This window comes from Pezoporus wallicus, unplaced genomic scaffold, assembly GCF_028554395.1.
Source record: "Pezoporus wallicus isolate ANWC-B61680 ecotype Strahan unplaced genomic scaffold, APGP_CSIRO_Pwel_v1 contig_6783, whole genome shotgun sequence".
NCBI classification, from domain to species: Eukaryota; Metazoa; Chordata; class Aves; order Psittaciformes; family Psittacidae; genus Pezoporus; species Pezoporus wallicus.
This window is the reverse complement of record NW_026637555.1, coordinates 2,599,471-2,621,982: the sequence shown is the minus strand read 5'-3', so window position 1 is coordinate 2,621,982 and position 22,512 is coordinate 2,599,471. Positions and strand designations below refer to the sequence as shown.

The following is a 22,512-nucleotide window of genomic DNA, read 5'->3' as shown; positions in this document are numbered from 1 at the left end:
CTTCTGGCACTGACTGCTTCCAGTTGGAGTAGAGAAACTGCAGGAATAATCTTTCTCTTTTGACATTTCATATTGCCATAGTGGCAGGAAGCTGGAAGTGTGGAGATGCACAACATGCAGCATGAAAGGGAAAAAATATTTAAACAATCCAACGCAGAGTTTGCAGTGAAAGCCTGGAGCCAGGAGCTGTGTTCTGCTCTCTGTCATCCACCCATGGCATTACAATCACACAGCCAATTTTATTACCCTTGTTGGTTTTTTTTTTAGCCCTTAGGAGATTATCACATGAACAAGCAGCTTCCCAATGTGAAATCTGAGGGACAAATGGTGCCTCTCGCATGCCAGTGTTTGAGGGGTGCACGTCATCGTCCTCAAACTGCACTGCCCAAGGCATCCGATACAAGTGTGGGGCAGATCCTAATCTAGCTGAGAGTTATAGAACTTCAGTAGCTGAGACCTTACAGAAAACACGGCCGGAGCAGCACTGTAGAGGCTGCACACTGCAGATAGCGCAGGTTCCCTTGGCATCCTCATCAACTGTGTACTGAGACAGGGTGTGCAGCTGGCTGGGGGAACCACCAGGGTTTCCATGCAAAGCAGAGGATGCTACATTCTGGGGTCTCATGCTGTGGAGAGATGTGGTATGATGGGATTGGGGAAAGCATCAGGAAGCTGATGGAGCCTCCTCTGGAATGGCAGAGGAAGAACTGCTCTGCAGTGAGTCAGGAATTTAACTGGTGAAAAACACAACTGCCTGTAACAGGAAGAGGTGACCTTTTCAGCACAAAGTATCTTTGAAAAATAGCAGCTTCTTGTGTAAGACCAATATTTGTGTCAGTATCTCCTATGATGATACTGATGCACCACGCACCATTTGCAAAGCACCTGTTTACTGAGCTTATATATATATCTTATACAAGCATAAAGTATATAAAAAGAGCTGCTCTTCTGCTGGCCTGTGATTTCACATTAAGGGCATGATGCAGAGCAGGCTTTCAAACACTGTGTGAACAATGACAGATATTCCACACCCATTGACTCTTCAGGTAATGCATAGATTATAAAGCATGATCAGCTGGTGACCCTGGGAGGATCGGGGGAATCATCTGAGGAGCTGATGTTAACAGTTAAAACAAAATCAATAAATGAAAAAGAAGCCAAAACTAACCAAACCTTCAATGATGTGATTGTGCTGAAAGGATGACAGACTTTCCCCTGGAGATGGGAGACAAGATTTTCTGGCTGGGAGAGCTCTGATGCAAGCAGCATGCATGACCAGAGCGAGCTGCTGGGCAGCATGGTCCAGCAAACCGCGGGAGCCACTGCGAGCCAAGAACTCACAGGCTCCAATCCTAGATCTGTCACCACTCACTGCACAGCCTTGGGCAAGTTACTTAACCTCCTTGTGTCTCAGTTTCACCATCTGTAGGACTGGGCTAACAGTAACTTGGCTAGCGGATAGGGCTATTCAGAGGCTTAATCAAGGATAGCTGGAGTGATTAAGTTCCAGCTGCTCAGTTTGTGGCTGCAGAGACTCACTGCCCAGTGTCAAGTCCAAGCACTGTGGAACTCAAGCCAGGCACAGCGACCTCAGAGCAGGGCAGGGAGGAAGGCACTGCTGCAACACAATATGCGGGCCAGCATCTTCCAACCCCAGCAATAAGGGTGCTGACTTGGCATCACCCTCTGCCAAGTCCTTGGCTGATGCACACCAGAGAAAGCTAGACAGAGCTGGGAGCAGAGCCAGGTCGTGTCTCCAGGCAAAGCCCCAACGAGATATGAGTGGACTGCTCCTCTGCACGTGGGAAACTGGAGCCAGGTACACCATGCTCTGACTGTGCTACAAGCGGCAACGGAAACACAAAGGCATGAGAGCTGTGCTCCATCTGCCCTTCTGAAGCACTGCCGACTGACATCCAAACACCCCTGGCCACGAGCCCAGGCAGGATCTGAGCACAGCCACAGCTCAGGTTACCTGAGACTTGCTAAGGGAGCTGGCTTGGTCAGTCCCACTCAGGAGCTGAATCACGGAGTGGGGCCACCAGACAGCACCAGAATGGAGAAACTGAGCGGTCCTGCATGAAAACACCTGCCAGGTCCAATTCAGTTGTTGCTAATCCCACCACATACTCCCTTTAGAATTGAGCTCAGTGCCGGACCTCCCTCACAGAAGTCTCCCTGCTTCTGCTCACTGCATCTCTCCTCACCATTTTGATTCTGTCTAATGCACCTTCTCACACATTCACTTGCCAAGCAGTTTACAGTAAATTTTTAGTCATCACCAAATATCCAGAAAAAAACAGTCCATCCTTCAGCTTTACTCCCGAGACAGTCCATTTGAACAAGGTGTTCATGCCCTTTTCAGTATTAATAGGACTAGTCAGACTAAAGAGGACCCACATATATGTACAAAAATAGGCATTAAGTGCATCTTGGAATAAATGTCAAGGTATGAGTGATTGCTCAAGCTGCAAGGAGACTCTTTAGCAGGAAAGAGAAACTATTCCCCATGTGATCAGTAATCAGTGCATCAATACAACAAGAAAATAAGATGACACAGTAAAATGGCATGGTTATAAGTCAATCTCTATAAACCCATAAGCCAACTTCATGTCAAAGATCCATGCCTAAAATAAGGAGCCAGAAAAGAAATTCCTTTATATCTATACATTTTATTTTTAAACCTTCTTTCCAGCATGTCAATTCCTTCCTGTGACCTTTTTAGCATGACGAATCCATTTGAATTTTCCAAAAACTGAACATGGACAGAAACGCACTCCTACGCAGGACTCATCTGTAAGAAATAGAGTGCTTTGATTCAAGATAGGCTACAGAGCTCTTGATCACTACTTGCCAACACATTCAGCCTAGGAATACACTTCAGTATCTTTCACATCACCAATATTAAAGTCTATTCCTGCACAGCCTTTGCCCACTGGGAGGAAAGTTCCAGATATGGCACTCCAAGCAAAAGAAGCTCCTGCATGCAAATCTGTCATATTGTTTTTCTTTTTAAGCCTTTTAATATCTTATTAAACCTGTCACATATGCTACCTGACTTCTGCAGACAGTGCAGAGCACTGGCAGAGCAACCCACACAGGGCATCAGAAAGAGGGTCAGGAAGACCTATCTCTACCTATAGGTACAGAAAACCATGATGTGTTGGCTCCATGGTGGGCTGGCATCACCATGATACTGCATTATGGGTGTCAAGAGATTATCACCAACCCTTTCCACATGAGGCCAAACACTTTGTTGCTGACTTCAAATGCAGCAGGAGCCAGCCAGTTTTCCCAGAGCAAACACCAAGAGAGGACTGCAGTATTTGGCTCTGAGTTTTCACAAACAACTTTATTTCTCTATGTGTCCTGTGACCTAGGTAATAAAATAACATTTAAAACTCAATTAGGGCATCTAAGATACAGATCTTTCTTTTGACATGCAGGCATTAGTGGTACCTCAGATTTAATATGGCAATGACTGAACAGATGTTGAGGAAATTTTGTAGACTAGCTGATGCTGACTGACAAAGGATTCCCATCATAGGTGTTTGACTTCTACAGGTTTAAGCATGCCACAACCAAAAAGTGTGTTACCTACCTGAAGATGAGTAACTCTGTGCTTTGCCTCCATGGCAAACTGAAGAGTTCGACAAGTCAAACCAAATCTCTCCTCCATATACAAAGATTTCCAATGACCCAACTTCTTTGCATGTTTGTACCACAGTGAAACTACCACAATACCTTTCACTCTGAAGAATGACTCCAGACTTGCATAAAAACACAGATCAGAGCCTAGTCCAAGTAAGGAAAACACACAAACTGCTTGTAAAGCATCACATCCTTTAACTTCACTTTCTGATAGAGTGATGCATTCCATGGGATTACATGAGACTATTCCTATTAGGAAGCACAATTCAAGACAATAAAAGGTGGCAAAATTGAGCCCAGATTGATCAAGAAGATTTAACTTCAAATTGACAATATTGCTGGGCAGTGAGGCAGGGAGTGCAGGCATAATTTGGTTTCCTGCAGCACCACACTAAATGATTGCTATCAGTATTCCAATCAGTGGCTGATAGTTTTATTTCCCCCCTGAGTTTCTCCAGGTCATCCCTGACAGTTAGAAAAGTGCTTAGGCGTTTGGGTTGTATTGAGCAGATGGTTACTGATCAGAGATGAGTACTGGAGCCTGAGGTCAGCAGGCTGCCAAACAAGCTCATCCAAAGGCTGCCTTACAGTCACTCCTGGGACAGCAGTTTGCTGACCACTGTAGACAGGTGACTCGCTGCAGAATGTTACTGTACACGTTCAGACCTCTCTACAGCGTACCCAGAGCTTGCCTGATATAAAATTTATGTCCCTGAGAATTCACTGACTGGTGCTACAATACCACTTTTGGCTTTGGGTCACTCAGTATAGACTTGTGAAGAAAATGGAGGGCACACAGAGGTGGTTGGAAGAGAATTACTAAAACCCAGACCATCCCAGCGCTGCAAGAACGGAGTCCCCACAACTGCGTTTAAGCCAACTCACATTTTTCAAACCTCAGAGCAGCACAACAACAGCCATCACTTTCCATAGGTTTATTGCTGTTCTAACAACAACTACAAAAAAGAAACAAAGAAAAGAGAATGGCAAGATGAAACTGTCAAAAAGCTGGCGGGTTTGTAGAAACACAGGCATTTCAGGAGCAGGGTATTGGGGCTACTGCTGCGCATGGTGCTTTTTTTCTTTCTCCTGATGTGGTTTGAAGGTGAGTTTTTGCACTGACCCAACGATCATGGAGTTTACACACACACAAACAAGACATGATCCCTGTAGGTCTGAACTCTCTGAATAGTGCATATTTTTACTAAAACATGAGGACCAAGTCTTTCTAAGCAATGCGTCTGTATTGCTTTTGAACTGAGGTTTTCCCAATTTCAGTAGGGTTTTGCTGCCATAGAAGGAAACCCTTCTATCCTAGGCCAAGGCCAAACCTACTTTTTGCTAGTAAATGCGATGAAGGAACAAAGCTAAGATTTATTCCAGTACAACAGTAATTTCAAACACTTTTTTTTATACTAGTACAATACAGCAAGAAGTACTCCAAGGACTAGAGCCATGCATACAGCACATACCATATAAACAAACCATTGGAAGCCATGCCTTCCAACCCTGGGTCCGTACAGCAGAGGAAAAGAAGAACTAAAAAAGTAGATGGAAGTAAGTTGCTGAAGGTGATCTGGAAAGTCTCAGAATGAGAACTATGGTCTCAACTCCTGTCTTAAATGTCTTCAAAACCACCTACGCCGTAATAACAAGGAACTGTTTGCAGTCACCTTGTTTCAGGGAGTTGAAAAAGAAAGGATAATGTATCAAGCTATTTCAGACTTTCAAATAAGACAATCTTATTCCCTCTGATTACAATATCCTATAAAGAATGGGTACGTGTTGCTTAGATACAGTATTACATATACAAAAATAGGTTCCTAACAGTTTTCAATAAAGCATTATACAATAGTATTAGTTTGGGAACACTTTTAAGTCTTGTTTACTCAATTCCACTTTAGTCTACTTTCTCATATGTGTTTTAATTTCTGTATGCATTTAATTATGCACTTTTGTGACAGTATTAAGTCAGATCTCAACCCTGCAAACACTTACATGCACGTAAGTGTTAATGTACATACAGCCTCACCGTGAATTTACAGATGCAGAACTGGAATGATCAAGGTTTCACTGTTTCCTGTTTATAGTAATGTTTGCCTTATTCAATATTATTTCAATATTATTTCATTGATTATTTTGACACTCAGGCATTTATTTTCAAGCCAATACATTGTTTGAATTTAAAAGACAAAACTCCTCAGGAATTTAACACAATGAAACATGAAAGAGCGAGAATTCTAAAAAATCAAAATCAGGAATGTATCCTCACGTGACAGAAGCACATTTGAAAAAAACAATAGAAACCATCTAACCTGCCTTGAGAACTATTTTGTGGTTGCATCTTGAAATCTGTTTGCAATTACCATGATGGCAGAATTGCTCCTCTGATTACAGCATTGTTTCTGTGTGGCTAATAGATCTCTGAGGCTCAGGTTCTAAACCTGGCCCACTTAATCACTTCAGCATGGATACCCTTCATCACCTCCGCTAAGGAACAAAATTCAGGAATGTTCAGAAAACTAGAAAAAAAATATTATACATCATAGACAAACTATAGTTTAATATTATACCCTACGATATAACCAGAATATATTGGCCATGATAAAACTCATTGCTTTGAGTCCTAAACTAGGAAAATAGAGCATTCACTGATGAACAGCTTCTTAACTACACTTAGGACTCAAAGTGTCTTTAAGTATTTGGTACTGTAGCTTCAAGTAATTGTTACAGTACAATTACAACAACTGGTCAGCAGGATTTCTTTGGAAAGGTATCGATGAGATTTAATAGACAACATGTTGCAATAGCAGGAGAAGCACACACGTGGTTTGAAGCCTTGAGAAAAGCACAATTCCTGAGCACATTCTCAGTTTAGGCTTTCTAAGAAATTTATTCTTCCTTGCAATCTTGGAGACACTGGAAACCTTCCATATTTACTTTGGGTTTGACTTCTTTTTGCGTCAGTTATTAAATAACCCTCATCCTCCTCAACACATGGGCAATGCCTCCTGCACACCAAGTCTGTTTCCACCCACTGTTGGTATAGGTGTCCCAAAGCAGCTGTCACATTCCATGGCAATAGCTAATGTCATGTTTTATCCAATAATTACCCAGAAACTTGCACTACCCCAGCAACAACGACAATTAACCAAAAATCCAGCTCCAGCCAGAAGATTGCTGTGGAGTAAAGCCGCCACATTTCTGTGCAGGTTTCCCCACAAATAAAAATGTATGCAAGCACTGCACAAGAAGCAAGTCTACTACACACATTCAAATGAACTGTTTAACACGTGAGCCCCTAATGAGGACTTTTCCTATAATTAATGGACCAAGCATGGGAGATGGCTGGCTGGATTTCAGACTTTAGGTCTACTCACACCTATTGCATAGGAACTCCTACCAAGTGCCAGATGTATGGAAAATTTGGAAGCGATTGAAAAGAACTCCAAAAGATAAATCAAAATCCTTCATGGACAAATACATTGCGGTAGTAAAAGAAAGTATGTGCACTGAAATGGAGAGAGATGAAAGCCTTATATGGTGTGCTAATTGGAGTAGTGCTGTGCTTCTTTCTTGAAGTTTGCAGAACATTAAAGGAATCATTTTTCTTTGTTTCTTCTAACAGACAGCCCTAAGCAGGGACTTTTGTTCGCAGGAGAAGCCTCAAACAGTGCTTGTCTACACATCCAGAAAACTTCCTGAAACAGCCACCAACACTTACTGCACACAGAGTGGACAACAGCTACTCCTACCAGACTCTGCAGCTTTCCAGAATGTTACTGTGCTGCATTTTCTTGCTGTTTTATGCAGCACCAGCACGGCAAACAGCACCGATGATGGCTCAGTTCCACCGTCAGGCTGCTGAACAAGAACCCACAAAACAGCAAGATACAAAGGATGCCTCTCCTAGAACTGTTACCTCTAGTTTGCTGCAGAAATGAAAACAGCTGTTACTTGTTTCTCTTTCATATTCTGAAGGTAAGTTTTTCAAGCAAAATCACAGCATTATCTGTGTGTTGGGGGCAGGTTTTTTTAGTGCAGTGAACAACAGAGGAAATTATAAAGCACAAGCTACAGCATATAAAGTAGGTATGTCCACGCACTACCAAACACCAGCCAAAGCTGCCAATATATGCTACTTGCCAGAATTAATACTTTGAGTATAGACCATTTATACCTCGAACTATGTGTTGGTAACCTTTTGAAGTAGGATTTGCTTTTGTTCCCTAATCTCTGGGAGAGATTTCAAAGCAATCAAATTCTACTGATGCAAACGCTTGAGCATACAGTGTATTTTGCTTGAGTGTTTACAAACGTTTCTCTTATTCATGAGCCACCTTGTAAGCAGGAACCTGTTTGAACAAGTATTCCTGGAAAATGGAAAATAAGTTACAAATACAATTGTTCATTAATCCCCTTTTCATATGCAATATTCAAAAGAGTCCTTCTTTCGAAGGTGCTTTGAAAATGAATTCATTCAGTTGTACAGTGCTGCAATTGTGTAAACTGCTATCTAAGTGTTAGGTATTATTACGCTACCAGAGTCTAAGTATGCTTGTGGCCCCTCTTGGAAACATTCTTGCTTGCACATCAAGAAGGAGAAAGCAAAAACAGCTAGAGAAGAGATAGTTGAAAACCTGTGTGATGTATTTTTTCCACCCAAATATTGTTTTTAATGTATAATCAATCTTTATAGTCTGTTGCTGCAGGGAAGGTGTGATAGAATAAAGTTTTCATATAATTGCAAGTTGTATGAATCTTTCAAAAACAAGATTATAGCATTCTTCATTCCAAATCAATATCAATTATTCCGTAAGTTACATATAAATTGCTTTTAGCCTCACACATTTCATGTCATACGAATATACTTAACAATGGGAAATATCCCTTTCACCACACTAACAATGCCATCCTACTTGCTGGGATCATTTAATGAGAAAGATTATTTCCTTCCTTGTCTCATACACTATTTTAAATATATTTTAGCCAACCTGCAGATCCTATTTTACTCTTGTCACAGTTGATCTGCGCAGAACTTTCCCAGAATAAAGTATTTTGTGACACACAATTTACTGGTCCCCATCTAAAGGCCACTTATCTTAATACTGGTATTTCCTCACTTAAAGATTGAGTCCATTCTGAAGACACAACCTCTCTTGGAAAGAAGGAGAATTCAAATTATTTATACCAAGGAAAGAGGCATGAATCATGCAGGAAACAAGTCAGAGGAGGCTGCCCAACACTGTAAGTGCTGTATGGGCATTTGGCCAGCTGATTTCTACTAGCGGCTCTAGAAATTCATACATTGGTTGGAAGCACAAAGGTAAGTGAAATCTCTGTTCTGTTTCGTATTTATGCTCTTTTCTTTCTACTTTCAAATTAAGCTTACATAAATAAATGAAAAAAACCCACAACAACCAAACCATAACAGTGAAATTTGTGTTCTCAATAGATTGGAGATAAGACACAGGACAAAGAGCACAAAAAGTAACAAGTCACTTGGATGAGAACTAGGAATTCAGTAGTCTCCTCCTAGGCTAGCTACTCAGACAGAATGGTGCAGTTCACTGCATCTAATCCTATATTCTGCCACTTTATAAGTGGCCAACACAAGAACGTGATCATCAATTATTACAGGGTATTTCTCCAAAAGGTAATACAAAGTTCCCTTTGCAATAAAATGTTTTGTATTATCTTTCGTGGTTTTAAACCACAAAATACTCCTTACATTTTATTGCAGCAGTTAATGCTTTTTAAGTTTACATTTGAATTGTGATGATTAACTTTAAGAAGCAAAGTAAACTGCTTGTGCTTTTTTAGCCCCTAAGGACAGTTATTGCTTAGTATATAACTGCAAAGATACTTTTACATTGTTGGAAACTGAGTATAATGTATATTACAGCTCATTTTCCAACACTGGATTGCATCATAAATATACTTTAAGCTGCCAGTGTTAAAATTATAGTGGAAAATTAAAACAAGCATAACCCACATTATTTAAGATGAATTTTATAGCCAAGTGAGAACCACAGCGAAATAAAAACACAGTATTTGCATCCAAGAAAACTTGGTAGAAATAATATAAAAAAACCTGTTACAGATAAAACCTACTTAACAAAAAAAGTAGATGAAAACATTTGCCATCTGTTGAGAACATGGAAGTGGTTTCCCTATTGCAAGCAGTAATCTTAAAGCCAGGGATTAATAGCTATAGCGATGTCACCTCCTGCAAGCCCAAGCTGAAAGGTTCAGAGTTCAGTGGTTCCACAGCATTCCTCTGTCTCCCATGGAGCCTGGCACATCGGCTTTGCATCAGAACAAGCCTTTCTCCTGGAATATGGCCTTGCCACAGACATCTCTTCCTGGTCGGAAGATGGGCTGGAGAGCAAAGCCTGCTAATCAGGAGGTGGGGATTCAAATGTCAACACGTCTCTGTAGCTCACCTGAGATTGGGAAAAGACAGAAATTGGCTGGAAATGGCTGGGTTTGGAAGCTTGGTCTGGATTGCTTGGTTGGTTTTCCCCTTAAAATATGTGAATATGAATTCACCTCAAGCCCAAACTAGTTGTTGTGGCTGAAACTCCTATCAATGTGGTAAACTATGAAGGCTGAGGTATATTCCTTTTGAAACATCAATGCATTCTGGATCAACATTATAGTCCTATTTTCACATATATACAGATATGCTTTGAAGATTTATAAAAATCCTCATACTAATTCCTGCCTATAATTTGAGATCCTGCTCAGGTTTAACGGTTCATGACCATGTCACACAACATAGCACTGCTTCATGTCATGTCAGACCACAGAAGAGAACACTGTCATGCTGAAAGCATACATAATTAAAATATACTGGGTTTGCCTCATATGCTGATGTTGCTACCAAAGGTTAGAAAGGTAATGAGAACTTTGAGTCTCTAGACCCTGAGTTGAAGAACACTGGGGACTAACTCTGTGCAGGAGCTGCACCTGATTCTGCATCAATAAACTGGGTTGCTGCAGCAGCAGCAAAATACAAAAGCTATTGCTAGTTTGAGACTTGTGGCACAAAGATGGATTTCTATCTTGATATCAAAATAGATTTTTGGTTACTTATAAACAGGGTATTTTCTGCTTTTTGTATTAATGTGTCCTTAATAGTCCAATACATATTTATATCCAATATATATTTTATCTATTTATACTTTTATCCATTTACTACCTTCAAAATATCTTTGAAAAACTACCAGAATTAGCAGTAACAAATGAAATCAGATACTGGGATTTTACAGTGGTTTATGACAAAGGATCATCATCAATACAAAATATTTGAAGAAAGCGCACATGGTCTTTCATTGATCACAGAAAGCGTTTATCAGGGAAGAATCAGACTTCTAGTGCTCCCTAAGCATGTGCTAGAGACCACTGCCTTTTATTCATTATGCTTAACAACGATTAACATCATAAGTTTATAGTGTGTATGTCATAAAATCAATGGCTAATTTATGAAATGATCCTATCTGTTGTTTTATAAGGCATATATTTTCTTTCCTTATTCAAATGCTATGTTGTTCTAACAGTTAGAATCCAAGCCATATCACACATAATTAAACTTCTCACATTTAAAGTTAGCTTATCAGAGCTCAGCCTGATTTAGTATTCCTCAAGACTCATTTGGACATAACGTTCTTGAATAAACCTTGTACCTTGCTTGCTATTAAACTAATACAGTATGACCTCCTCTTGCTTCAAAAAGCCAGCTCCATTTATAAACCACACACAAATCTTAACATTTAACCACTCCACCGCCCCAACTTCATATTTGTATTTATTCATTACTACAAGTATCAGCTTGCTGGGTGAACATGACCCCCAATATTTTTATTTATATGGTACCAAGCCTTATGGTCTTTAAAATATTTCCTAAGTTGCTATACACTTGAGTGAATACTCTGTATATTTTCCACTTTAAAGGCTCCCACAATCCAGGTCACTTTGAAGGAAGCCACTGCCTTTGTTAAGCTTTCTCTCGCTTCTTGTATTTAATCAAAAGACCCTGCGCAGAAAATACATAAGAAAAAGGGGAGTGAAAAACAACTTTATGTTATAATACGGAATGCTTCATCAGTATTTCACTTGTTAGGGTAAATAAGGTGGAGAGGAAGAGGAACCCAATTTGAATGAAAACATTTCAAGGAAAGACAGGTAAGTAACCCTCATATCAACTACTTGATACACAGAAAATATGCACATGTCCCATTAAACCACAAAAATAGTGAGTATTTCTGATAGATGATAATAATTTCTTGCCTCCATCTTTATCCACTGCCTATAAGAGACTGGGTATGATCTTCAGCTGCTGTAAATCAGGGTGGATTATCAAAGCCACTACACACCTACTTCTAGCTTTCGTGTTTTCTGGCCATTTTGCTCTCCTCCCCTTACTATTCATTGCAAGCACAAGTAAACCTGTTTTATGAACAGTTCAATAAGGGCACTGTATACTGCGCACAGTCAAAAGGGGTCACCACCCTTCCCCATCACACCCAACAGCTCACATAAACCCCAGGTCAGTGGTGAACCCAGGGAAGCACACAGTATTCTGGTGGTCTCACTACGTTTAGAAGAGTCCTTTGCCACAAGTAGGCACCCACTGGCATGCTCAACAGGGTATGAAGGACCATGGGCTGCGGAAAACCTGTTCTTCCATAAAGGACAATGTCGGACTCTACTTAAACAAACCTCAGCTAACAGTTGTGATCACAGCAAAAGTAAATGCACAATGGCATGGAATGTAACACTGGTTTCCTTCCAGAGATGCAAATGACCCAAGCAGAGGCATTAAAATAAGCAGCAAGACATTAATAATTAATTCAGAATTCACCGTAACAATACTGATTACGGCGTGTCATGTGGTATTATTGAGAACATAATACGTGCTTCTACAGGAAATTAATTGTAATTCACCAATTAATGTGCTGTAGTGAAATGTATTTTTACCACTACCACTAGAATTTAAAAGCCTGATTTAAATCTTCACCTTGGTGACATGTTTTCTGAAAGCAGAAAGAGCGCAGACAGATTTGATGGCAATTTTATCCACACAAGATATAGGGCTGAGGAGCCTACAGGGAGAATAAAGTTTTGTTGGGTATTTCAGAAACCATATGCAATTCTTCTGTAAGGCTTATCTCTCATCTCCTCCCTAGACTGAGAGATCTAAGAAATCCCTCTCATTCAAATCAAATATCAATCCAACTCCTATTGTTCCTTTCCTTATCAGAGATGCAATCCTCTTGATAAAGAAGGATGCACAGTGCTTCTTTAAGCACCTATCAATACTACACCCAGAGCAAACAGCAGTCTTGCTCAAGGCTATCCATCTCTGAGCAGCACAGACTGACAGGGGCTAGAAATCCTACATTTATGAAAAACAAAACAGTACTGCAAGGCCATGGGTGGCTACACGTTCAGTCCAGAAAGTCAAACTCAGAGGCTTATCGGAGCAGGGAGTCTCAAATCCGTAACAACAGCGAATACCCTGTAGCAGGGCAGGAGGTTTGTTCAGGTTGCAGGTGAGGAAGAAAAACCTCTCAGGAAACAGGAGCAAAACATTTTCACACTCATTTACAGCCCTCAATAATGTCGCTGTTTACCAGGGTGTTTTGAGACCCTGACTCTGATGTCCCTTCTGGGCAGCATCTTCAGGATACCACAGGTCTGAGTGGTCCCTGACAATCCCATGTGGGTGAGGCAGAAGTCCCGTTTTCCAGACAACTGCACAGGAATGATATCGCCTTAAAAGGTGCAGACTCACAACTTCATTATTCAGTCGTTCAGGGGAACATTAATATAAAATCACTTATGCCTGGAGGCCTGTGGAGACAACAGGTCAAAGAAAAAAACCTCTGAGAAGGGGAGCAGTGATTTCCCTTGCGGTGTCTTCTGCCTCTCACCTCAGAAGAGGTGAAGAATTCAAGGGCACAAATGAATTGCCCAGTGCACAAGAAGAGGCTGACCTGTGGCATCATGAAGCAGAAGCACCCTAACTCACACCTGCCATCCTTTAAAAAATTGCTTGATTGGATACCTTCATTAATTTGTGGCTTTATTAAGCTCATGCCTTCTTCTAAAATCCCATCCCTAATTGTCTTTTTAAGTGCTCATGCATCTGGATCAAAGAAAAGATGGATTTTAGTGTCTTTTTAAAAATGCTGAGCTCTAAAACTGTTCCTAAAATATATTACTAATTGTGTTCAGCTAAAAAGCTGACTCACACTTTTATTTAGGTGGGGAAACAACTCTCTTCCCGCCCCTAGAAATAGCAGGGATGAGGAAATATTTCCCTCTTCAAACTTTAACCAGAGCAAAGCCTACATAGCAAACAGAGGCTGTTACGGTTAATTTCTTCTCCATGTCCACTGGCAGGTTTGTCAAAACAAGACCACAGTGTTTTAGCTCAGATGGCAGGCCTGGCTCCCACTCTTCAGCAGGCATTTGGGAAGGGGCACAGCTGACCCTCTGCCTCCTGCCAGAACAGCCCTGCACGCCTCCACTGATACGTCTGCCTCTATTCCAAGCCAAAGGACCCCTTTCCCACTCCTGCCTCACAGCAGTAACGGAGCCGCTGCCAAGGCAGGAACCTTGAGGTCAGTGTTGACAGCGGATACTGCCACCTCAGAAGGGACCTTGAGGAGAGGGGCAACCGAGGAGAACTTCCATAAAGGACGTGAGTGCGAGGAAGCTTTTACAACAGAACCTACACGGGATTTTTTCTCCCGCTGACGAGCTGAGTTATAGAAGATGCACTAAGCTGGCCTTGTGGTGCAAGAACTGTGACAATGGAGCCATATTCTCTGTAAAGGTACTGAGGCGCTGGCACAGGGTGCCCAGAGAAGCTGTGGCTGCCCCATCCCTGGCAGTGTTCAAGGCCAGGTTGGACACAGGGGCTTGGAGCATCCTGCTCTAGTGGAAGGTGTCCCTGCCTGTGGCAGACATTGGAACTGGATGAGCTTTAAGGTCCCTTCCAACACAAACCAGTCTGTGATATTTCAGGCTTTCCATGTTGATCCCTTAACAGGCCCATTACGGCTTAACCTGACAGGCAGTGAACACCACCCAGCCATTCAGTGGGATAGGGAAGAGAATCAGTTGACAGAAGAGAGTTTAATAAAATGGAAAAGGAATGGAAAGTAATAGTAATAATGATAGAAGGATACACAAAGCAAGTGATGCACAATGCAATTGCTCACCACTCACTGACTGATGTTCAGCCAGTCCCCAAGCAGTGGGTCACCCCTTGGCCAATTCTCCCCATGCTTTTTGTTCAGCATGCTGCCCTATGGGCTGGAATATCCCTTGGGTCAGTTGGGGTCTGCTGTTCCAGCTGTATCCCCTCTCAGCTCCTTGTGCACCCCCAGCCTCCTTGCTGGTGCGTGGTGTAAGGAGTAGAGAGTCCTTGACTCTGTGCAAGCATTGCTCAGCAACAACTAAAACATCTCTGCATCATCATTATCCTCATCCTAAATCCAAAACACAGCACTGTACCAGCTACTAAAAAGACAATTAAATCTATCCCAGCTGAAACCACAACAAGGCCACAGTTTCCTTCCTGTAAAATGAGTTTAAAGGCCCTTTCTCATTGCACAGAGCTACAACATGGATAAAGGCAGCCCCTACTCTGAGGCAGTCAGAGAGGACACTCAGCCCTGTGTGGTACCAAGAGGTGCCAGGTCTCAGCAGCTAGGGCAGCTCCAATCGCTCTATTTTCACCTCAGGGAAAACGATACGGAGATGACAAAGCTGCTTGCTAAAACAGCCTGTAGCTACAATATACTGCCCTCGAGCCCCCAAACTCAACGTTCATTTTTATTACCAGGTTTTCTCAACACCCTCTGCTAAAAGAAAAGTTGCCTCATCACCTTTTTTTTGGAGGATTTTCCTTTTTAGCTCCATCTTTCAGACAAGCACACTTATCATATTCACAGCTAGCCCTGCAAGTAGGATGTAAAACACTCTACCAGCTCAGCTGCCACGTATTTAATAACTTATTCACAGTTGCAGGAGGGAAAAAAAGGTTAGATTATATGAGGGGGAAACAAAGAGGGAATATAATTTCCAAGAGTTATACAGGACTTTCCATAAATCCTTTGATTAATTATCATGGTGGAGGGAACCCCCTTGTCATGGTCTAAGCTGAAACCGGGACACCCCTTCATCACACTGCAAGGGCTAAAGCTGGAGTCTGGGTAAAAATGAATGTTGGTGGTTGATGCCCCTTGTGCACGGCAGAGAATAGCTGCTTGTAAGCAAGAGCAAGAGAAGGGGAAGTCAGTTTGCTAGGGAAAAGAAAAAAAAAAGGAAAAAGGAAAAGGTTTTGTTTGTCCGACAGAGCTGTACAATTGTCTGCAAATGCCAAGGAGGGCGAAACTCTCTGAAGACATGTCAAGCCCCTGATCCAGCTGTCAATTGTTCTCGTAGGCAGAAAATGAAGGATGACATGTGAAATGAATTCATACCATGCTTGTGCAGTGGAAGTTGTTCTCATCCTCCCCAGCCAGGCGCTCCGCAGCCACGGGCCAGGAGAAGGGAAGTGCTATGCAGATCCTGCTATTAGCATGATTGACCTAATATTGGATGACTCTGTACCCAAGTGCTTATGCGAAATAATAAGCCTGGCTACCAGGCAATTATTAAATACAAGGAATTGTTAAATCCTTGCACTGTACGTATTCTAAAGGAAATTAATCATTTTGAACTCTGGAGAATACAGTTTTATAAGAAGGGAAGAAATAGCAAATACACAATAGGGTATTTAAATGCTAATACAGCCAAACAGTTTAAAGCATAGCATACATTTTAATATTGGTTTACTTAATACTAATTATGCTCTACTTAGTAGCAGTAAGTAGCATTTATTATGATTTTTTGAAAGTATTGATCCAAATGGTGACAAGTACAATTTCCTTTTCTGCATATATCCTTAAAAATACATATTATCAGATTACCCAGTCTTCTTAAAACCTTTTCCTTTGAATATTCTGTTGCAACTATCACTGGCAGCTTGGCATGTTTTAGCCCAGTATTATTTTACCTCAATGGCATAAAAGAGAGATTGTTATCTATAATCTAAAATTTATTCTCCTTTACTATTCAAGGCTGACAACACTGCATGTGTTTTGCATCTGGTCACACACTAGACTATGGGATGGAGAAGAGTATTAAATAGCCATTCCCTGTGTTTCATCAGGAGAACTAACACTGTAAAAACAAACAGATCATCCCACATATGGAAGTATTTGAAGGGGTGAGTTCCACCGTGGGCTGATCGCACTGCTCAGTGATTTGCAGCCCTGAAGATCCCCACATGTGGGTCGGGCAGACAGGCAGGTATTCAGCCTAATACCCAACCAACTCAGTGCACCTAAATTCCCCAAATAATGACTACAGAGAAAGAAGCACTTTCATTGCCTAGACAAACTGCTCATGCCCATGCCCGTTTTGAGGAGTATCCGCCTGTAAGCAACCCATCCATTTCATTTAAAAGAAACTGAAACAATGTCAACCAAGAAAATTCAACCATGCTTCTACTAAGTCAAAGTAAACTGGCTGGGGCAGAAACCAGCACAGAATTTGTCCCCTTGCTTGTACTATACAGCACTTCTAAATACATCTAGCAACAACTGTTGCAAACAGAATTCATCCTTTACAAATATTTTTAATAATAATCTTCAATTTGATTAACATACAGTATCTGCTGCATTAAATGCAAATTAAATATTCACTTAAGAAATTCAATTTAAAGCTTTTCTGTTTTATCTGTTACATCAAAGATATCAAAAAAGAAGTGGATTCCTTTTTTTTTTATGTGCTTCAGAAATACAATGCGGCTAGAACTGACTCCACAGGAACATGAACGCAAAAGTAGATTCAACTCTATTAACTTCTACAGTTTTGCCACAGAAATTGTTTCTCTTGATATTTTAATTTTAACTTTGCTGATTGCAAAAAGAAGCAAGGTCAAAACCTCTGCTGGTGCTCCTCAGACTGCACGGGATCGCTTAGCATAATTCAAGCAGTTGTAAAAAATTCGCACTGCATGCTACGACAAATGAGTTTATGTTTGTGCCTCTAATGTAACAGGATTAGGGTAAAAGGAAGTACCATTTCTGTAGTTCAGCTGAAATAAACATTACAAAAGGCCAATTTACACTTCCAAGATTACTTGTAATGACACAGTGTTTAAGAAATTATTTCAGCCTAGCATTATTCTGCCATTTAGCTGTAAGTAGGCCATTCACTAAAATATCTGAGCTGTTTTTCTTACCAACAACAAATCAAATGTTTTACAATTTATTTTTATCACTAAAATTAAAGAGAATAGTGCTGTGTTTCCACTGTCATGAGGGTAATGTATCATTGCTGTGAAAGTAACTAAAGAATCTGACACTGATGAAATTAGCATCATCTTTGCCTGTTAAAACTTGCTGCGAGAAACTTTACAATCAGAAATACCCATTTTTATATCAGTCAACTTGATACTAAATAAAACCCCAAGCAGATTATAAATAGCTCTCTAATAATTGTCAGACTCTGATGAGCAGGTAAAAATTCACAAGCCCTTTTTTTTATCTCCCTTGACAGGCTTTCAGTCTGAAACTACAACTTTTTAAACTATAAAGGTATTTGGGTATACACAATTAGGAAGATATTTGGTGCAAGTAAAACGGTCAAATCCCCCTTTGTACACTCCCGCTTATACTTTCTTTTTGAAAGAGAAATTACTCATGGCAGCTGATGCACAGCGACAAAATGGCTTTCAAGAGATGAGTAAAAAGCTTTAAAGTGAATATCCTGTTTGTCTGACTACAGCTACATGCAACTGGAAGTCAGTGTGATAACACTGACGCCATTCAATTCCAGTGTTATTGGAACACTGCCAAAGCAATTAAGGTTGCTGACTTGGCCGTGAAACGGAGAATATATAAAATTATTTTACACCCATCATACTGTGGTAATGGGTACTTGCACCCATAGACAAGGGAGAACCAACTGTACAGCTCAGATTATATCAACTTGTAGAATATTTACCAAGAGCAAACACCTTCCAAATGAGAAGTAAAGCCCCTGCCACCAGTCCACCCCCAAAACTGGGAAGGAGTTTGGGTCCTGTTGGACGATCCACTAATGGCATCTTATGGAGAAGAGACTCCTTCCATGGGCTCCAGCACTGGGAGGTTCTTGCCTGAACCTCCTCCCCCTGAGCACAGAGGCAGGAGCCCAGGAATGGGACCAACCTCAGTTTATGAATTGGGGATGTGACGGAGAGCCCTGGCTGCAGTACACTGCACGTCACTTGCACTGTAAAATCTAGGGTATGGCCATACTTGAAAAAAAAATCCAAACAGACAGACCAATGTAAATGATCATCAAATGTAAATGTATCATGTAAATGATACGCTGAAAAGATGTCAGCTCCATGACATGGAGTCTCCTAGAAGTTGCAGACAAAACCATGCTCTTCTCTCATAAACCTACACTTCTACTTACAGTCCAGCATTCACAAGCAGTGCTGAGACATGCTGCTGAGCAAATGCAACATACTTAAGTCAGAAGGTTTACTTTCTGGACCAAAGCAGGAGCAGGGGATGTTGGCTGGTTTGCCTTGTTTTCTTTAATGTATTCAAATGGGAAGTCCCTAGAGGGAGCACGCACTAAGCTACAATGCTGAGGCATAGCCTTAACAAATCTGGTGATGTAGAAATGTAGGCTCAGCTTACAGATTTTCCAGCTCAGCTCCACCTTTCTCAGATTCCTATTAGAACCTCAGATTCTCCTCCCAGCACCAATTCCCAGCGGGGCTGTGCAAGATTCACCAGCCCCGCAGACAGCGAGCAGCTAGCAGGGGTATAGAAGGTCCATCTCCAAGAACACCTCCAACAGCAATGCTCTTACTCTTGGACCAAGCACACAAAAGAAACAAGCATGTGCTGTGGCTGCCTCTGGGAAGGGCTACATAAACACAGTCACATACACAGGATCACTGTACAGTTCAGTAGTGCTTTGGACTACATGACCAGCCAGTTCATAGTGATGAGAGGACAGCACACAAACACAGGAAGGGAAGTGTTTTCAGAACGAAGGGTACAGAGTTTACTGCAGCTCCAGGACAGCAGCACAGCCCTGCACCAGCTAGCAGCCTTTACATGCTGCTTAATATCATTATCGGCGGGGGGGGGGGGGGGGGGGAAGGAAAAAAGCAAGTAAATGAGGAGTTGCCATAGCAACTGCTACCTCCTAGGAATACAAAAGACATGGGACCACCCTTGCCAAGAGAACACTTTATTTATTGTTTCAGATTTTGAATGCTCAGCGAAGTTATGCTGCTGGACACTGCTGTGTGTGCTGGTGACCTTCACCTGGTAGCACTTGCATTTTGTTGGCTAGTCCTGCCTCGAAAGGGGACCCTAATTTCCAGTGCTAAAAAGCCAGACTAAAAGGCAAACTCTCCTATCAGCACAGTAACATCTGTTCATAATCCAAGTGCCTGCTGATGGTCAGCACTTCCCCTGCTAAATTACAACAGGCTCCCAATTTATAAAGCATCCAAATACCAATTAAAAGTAGAAAGACAGAGGAATTAATTTCAATCTTTGCAATGATAAGTATATAAGGACCAATGGGGTTTGCTACTTGTTTGTGCCCTTTTTTGCCTTAAAGGCACTGCTTTTTCCTTAAATCACTATTTCACTGATAGCTGAATTTCCATGCATTAAAAGTATTTTGACGCATATGCCTAAACCTCATCAGTATTAATGGGACAAAAGCACACGTCAAAACGCTTAGCTGCATAGAAGTGGGGCCAAGTACATGATTAAAGTTAAGTATAAGCTTAAGCTTTGCGGAATTGTAGCCTTACACTGTCAAATTTAGGCACATGAGCATGTAACGTCATTACCGCTGCAGAGAGCTGAAGAATTCAGATTTGAAGCAAGTGGAACAATATTACTATTTCAAGATCCTGATCAGTTTCCAGGACACAGGAAGGTGCACCACAAAGAACTAAATACAGAGGTCACATACGAGCTTCATTAATATAATAAAATTCTGGAGCTCATCTTCAGAGAACACGGCATTTTACAGATACTCTTCCTTAATGAATAAACACATGGGGAAAGGAAATGAATTTGAGAGTAAAATGCAAGATTTAATAGTAGTACAAGTAGTAGAAGTAGTAATAATAAAAAAAACTAATCTCAATCCCATGTAGTTGCCTCTAGAGACCTAGATTATGTTCACAAAGCCATAAACTCATTTCTCACCTTTGCTGAGCCTAAGTTTTGTCACTCTGACATCAGCAGCCTAGTCCCTTTCTTCTCCATTTTTTACTATATTTTATCTCCTATTCAGCTTATACTTTTATCTTTATTCCTGCTGTAGTTTTCTTTGGGGATGCACAGCTCATTCAGCCATAAGAGACGACAGGATGTTCATTCCCGCTACCTACCATTTCCTTGAATAACAATCTAAATAATGTTTCTAATCCACAGAGAGACATTACATTAGCACAGTGCAAATACACTTGCATGTAATATGAAATATAAACTTCTCCTAACAAAAAAATTAAATCAGCATTACCAGCTGGAAGTAGAAACAGGATGATAATGCCGAAACACAAAATAAACCAATAATTAAAACCACCACCAAACAAACAGAAAACCAACAGCCTCCACTCCTTTGTGTATTTTTTATGTGAAACAGACTGGATTTAAATCAATCTAAGTCTATTCTGAGGTTTTGAAAAAAGCAAAAATTTAAGCTTGCTCTGTCTTTTGGAAGCACAGAAAGAGAATTCAAATCATCCTTCTATAAAATTCTCCTTTTAAAAGTGTCATGTATGGAGCAGAGCTATCTGAACAGCTGACAGTGGCAGTGTAATATTCACTTGTTGGGTTATGCCATATGAAAGAAAGAAATTCACCCTTATTTTTCTACCTTGAAAAATGGAGATTTCTTTCCTACCCTGCAAGATGCCTACTCAAAAATGGAATAGAATGAAGCAGAAATTACCCATGTGTGGAAGGGCACTAACAACACAGCCAAGACAGCAATGGTTTTGCCACCAACTATGTTGTTCTTAAGGAAAGAGGGAGAGACAAGAAGCAGAAGTGTGAGGTAAGCGGGTGGGAGTGAGAAAGAGGTTTTCTACAAGGAGGATGCATTAAAGGACAGTCATACAACACGCTCTTCCCCTAGGAGAAAGACGGGCAGTGAGCAGCAATAACAGCTTTTACTGCAACAGCAGCTGTAGCAGTAAGAGCTACAGCCTTAGACCACACTCCCTTTTTTTCCTTTTCCTAGGATTACCTTTCCTAACTTTTCAGCTTGCTTTGCTGCCAAGGCTAAAATAGCATCACTCTGCACATCACATCATTTTAGAGAGAACTGTTAACTCCTGCACTCTCCCACCAGACAGGGGATGTGAGCCCGAATATGTCACTGGTACAAGTGAAAACATTTGAGCAAATGGGAACTCTGCCCCTTAAACACGGCTGAATTCACAGCTCAGTATTCAGGGTAGAGTGGAACAGCTCCAGGATGAGGTGCTCAACCCATTGAGATGTGTGCCCGAATGAAACACACCCGGCAGCTGGCACACCCAGGCGCCAGAGCCTCTCCGGCAAGTATGTGATTATTTGATCTAAGCAGAACAGCGGCAGCAGGAGGAGCTGCAAGCACCATCTCCTCCTCCCAGATCTTCACTGATGTGGAAATCAGGATGATCTTCAAGGACATGAGAGAGTTGAGCTCATGTCTTACAGGAAGAAGGTGAGGTGGCAGCTTGCATAGCTTGAATTCGGCTCGCAGGTGAGGATAAAG

At 41.3% G+C, this 22,512-nt stretch overlaps 1 protein-coding gene across 3 annotated transcripts in view; it reads right to left on the bottom strand.

Moving 5' to 3' along the window:
• LOC130597664 (cadherin-4) overlaps positions 1-22,512 on the bottom strand; it is a 451,693-nt gene that overhangs the window by 281,936 nt on the left and 147,245 nt on the right. Inside the window, exon 1 of one of the 3 annotated variants that reach the window (XM_057406396.1) lies at positions 9,878-9,990. The exons of 1 other annotated variant lie outside the window; for it this stretch is intronic. Coding sequence is in view for 1 of the 2 variants with exons in the window: in XM_057406395.1 (XP_057262378.1) it covers positions 4,537-4,582 (46 nt within the window). In the remaining variant the exon portion in view is untranslated. Of the gene's footprint in view, positions 1-4,536; positions 4,610-9,877; positions 9,991-22,512 lie in introns of those variants that run through there. One more of the 3 variants, XM_057406395.1, reaches the window with a different exon arrangement.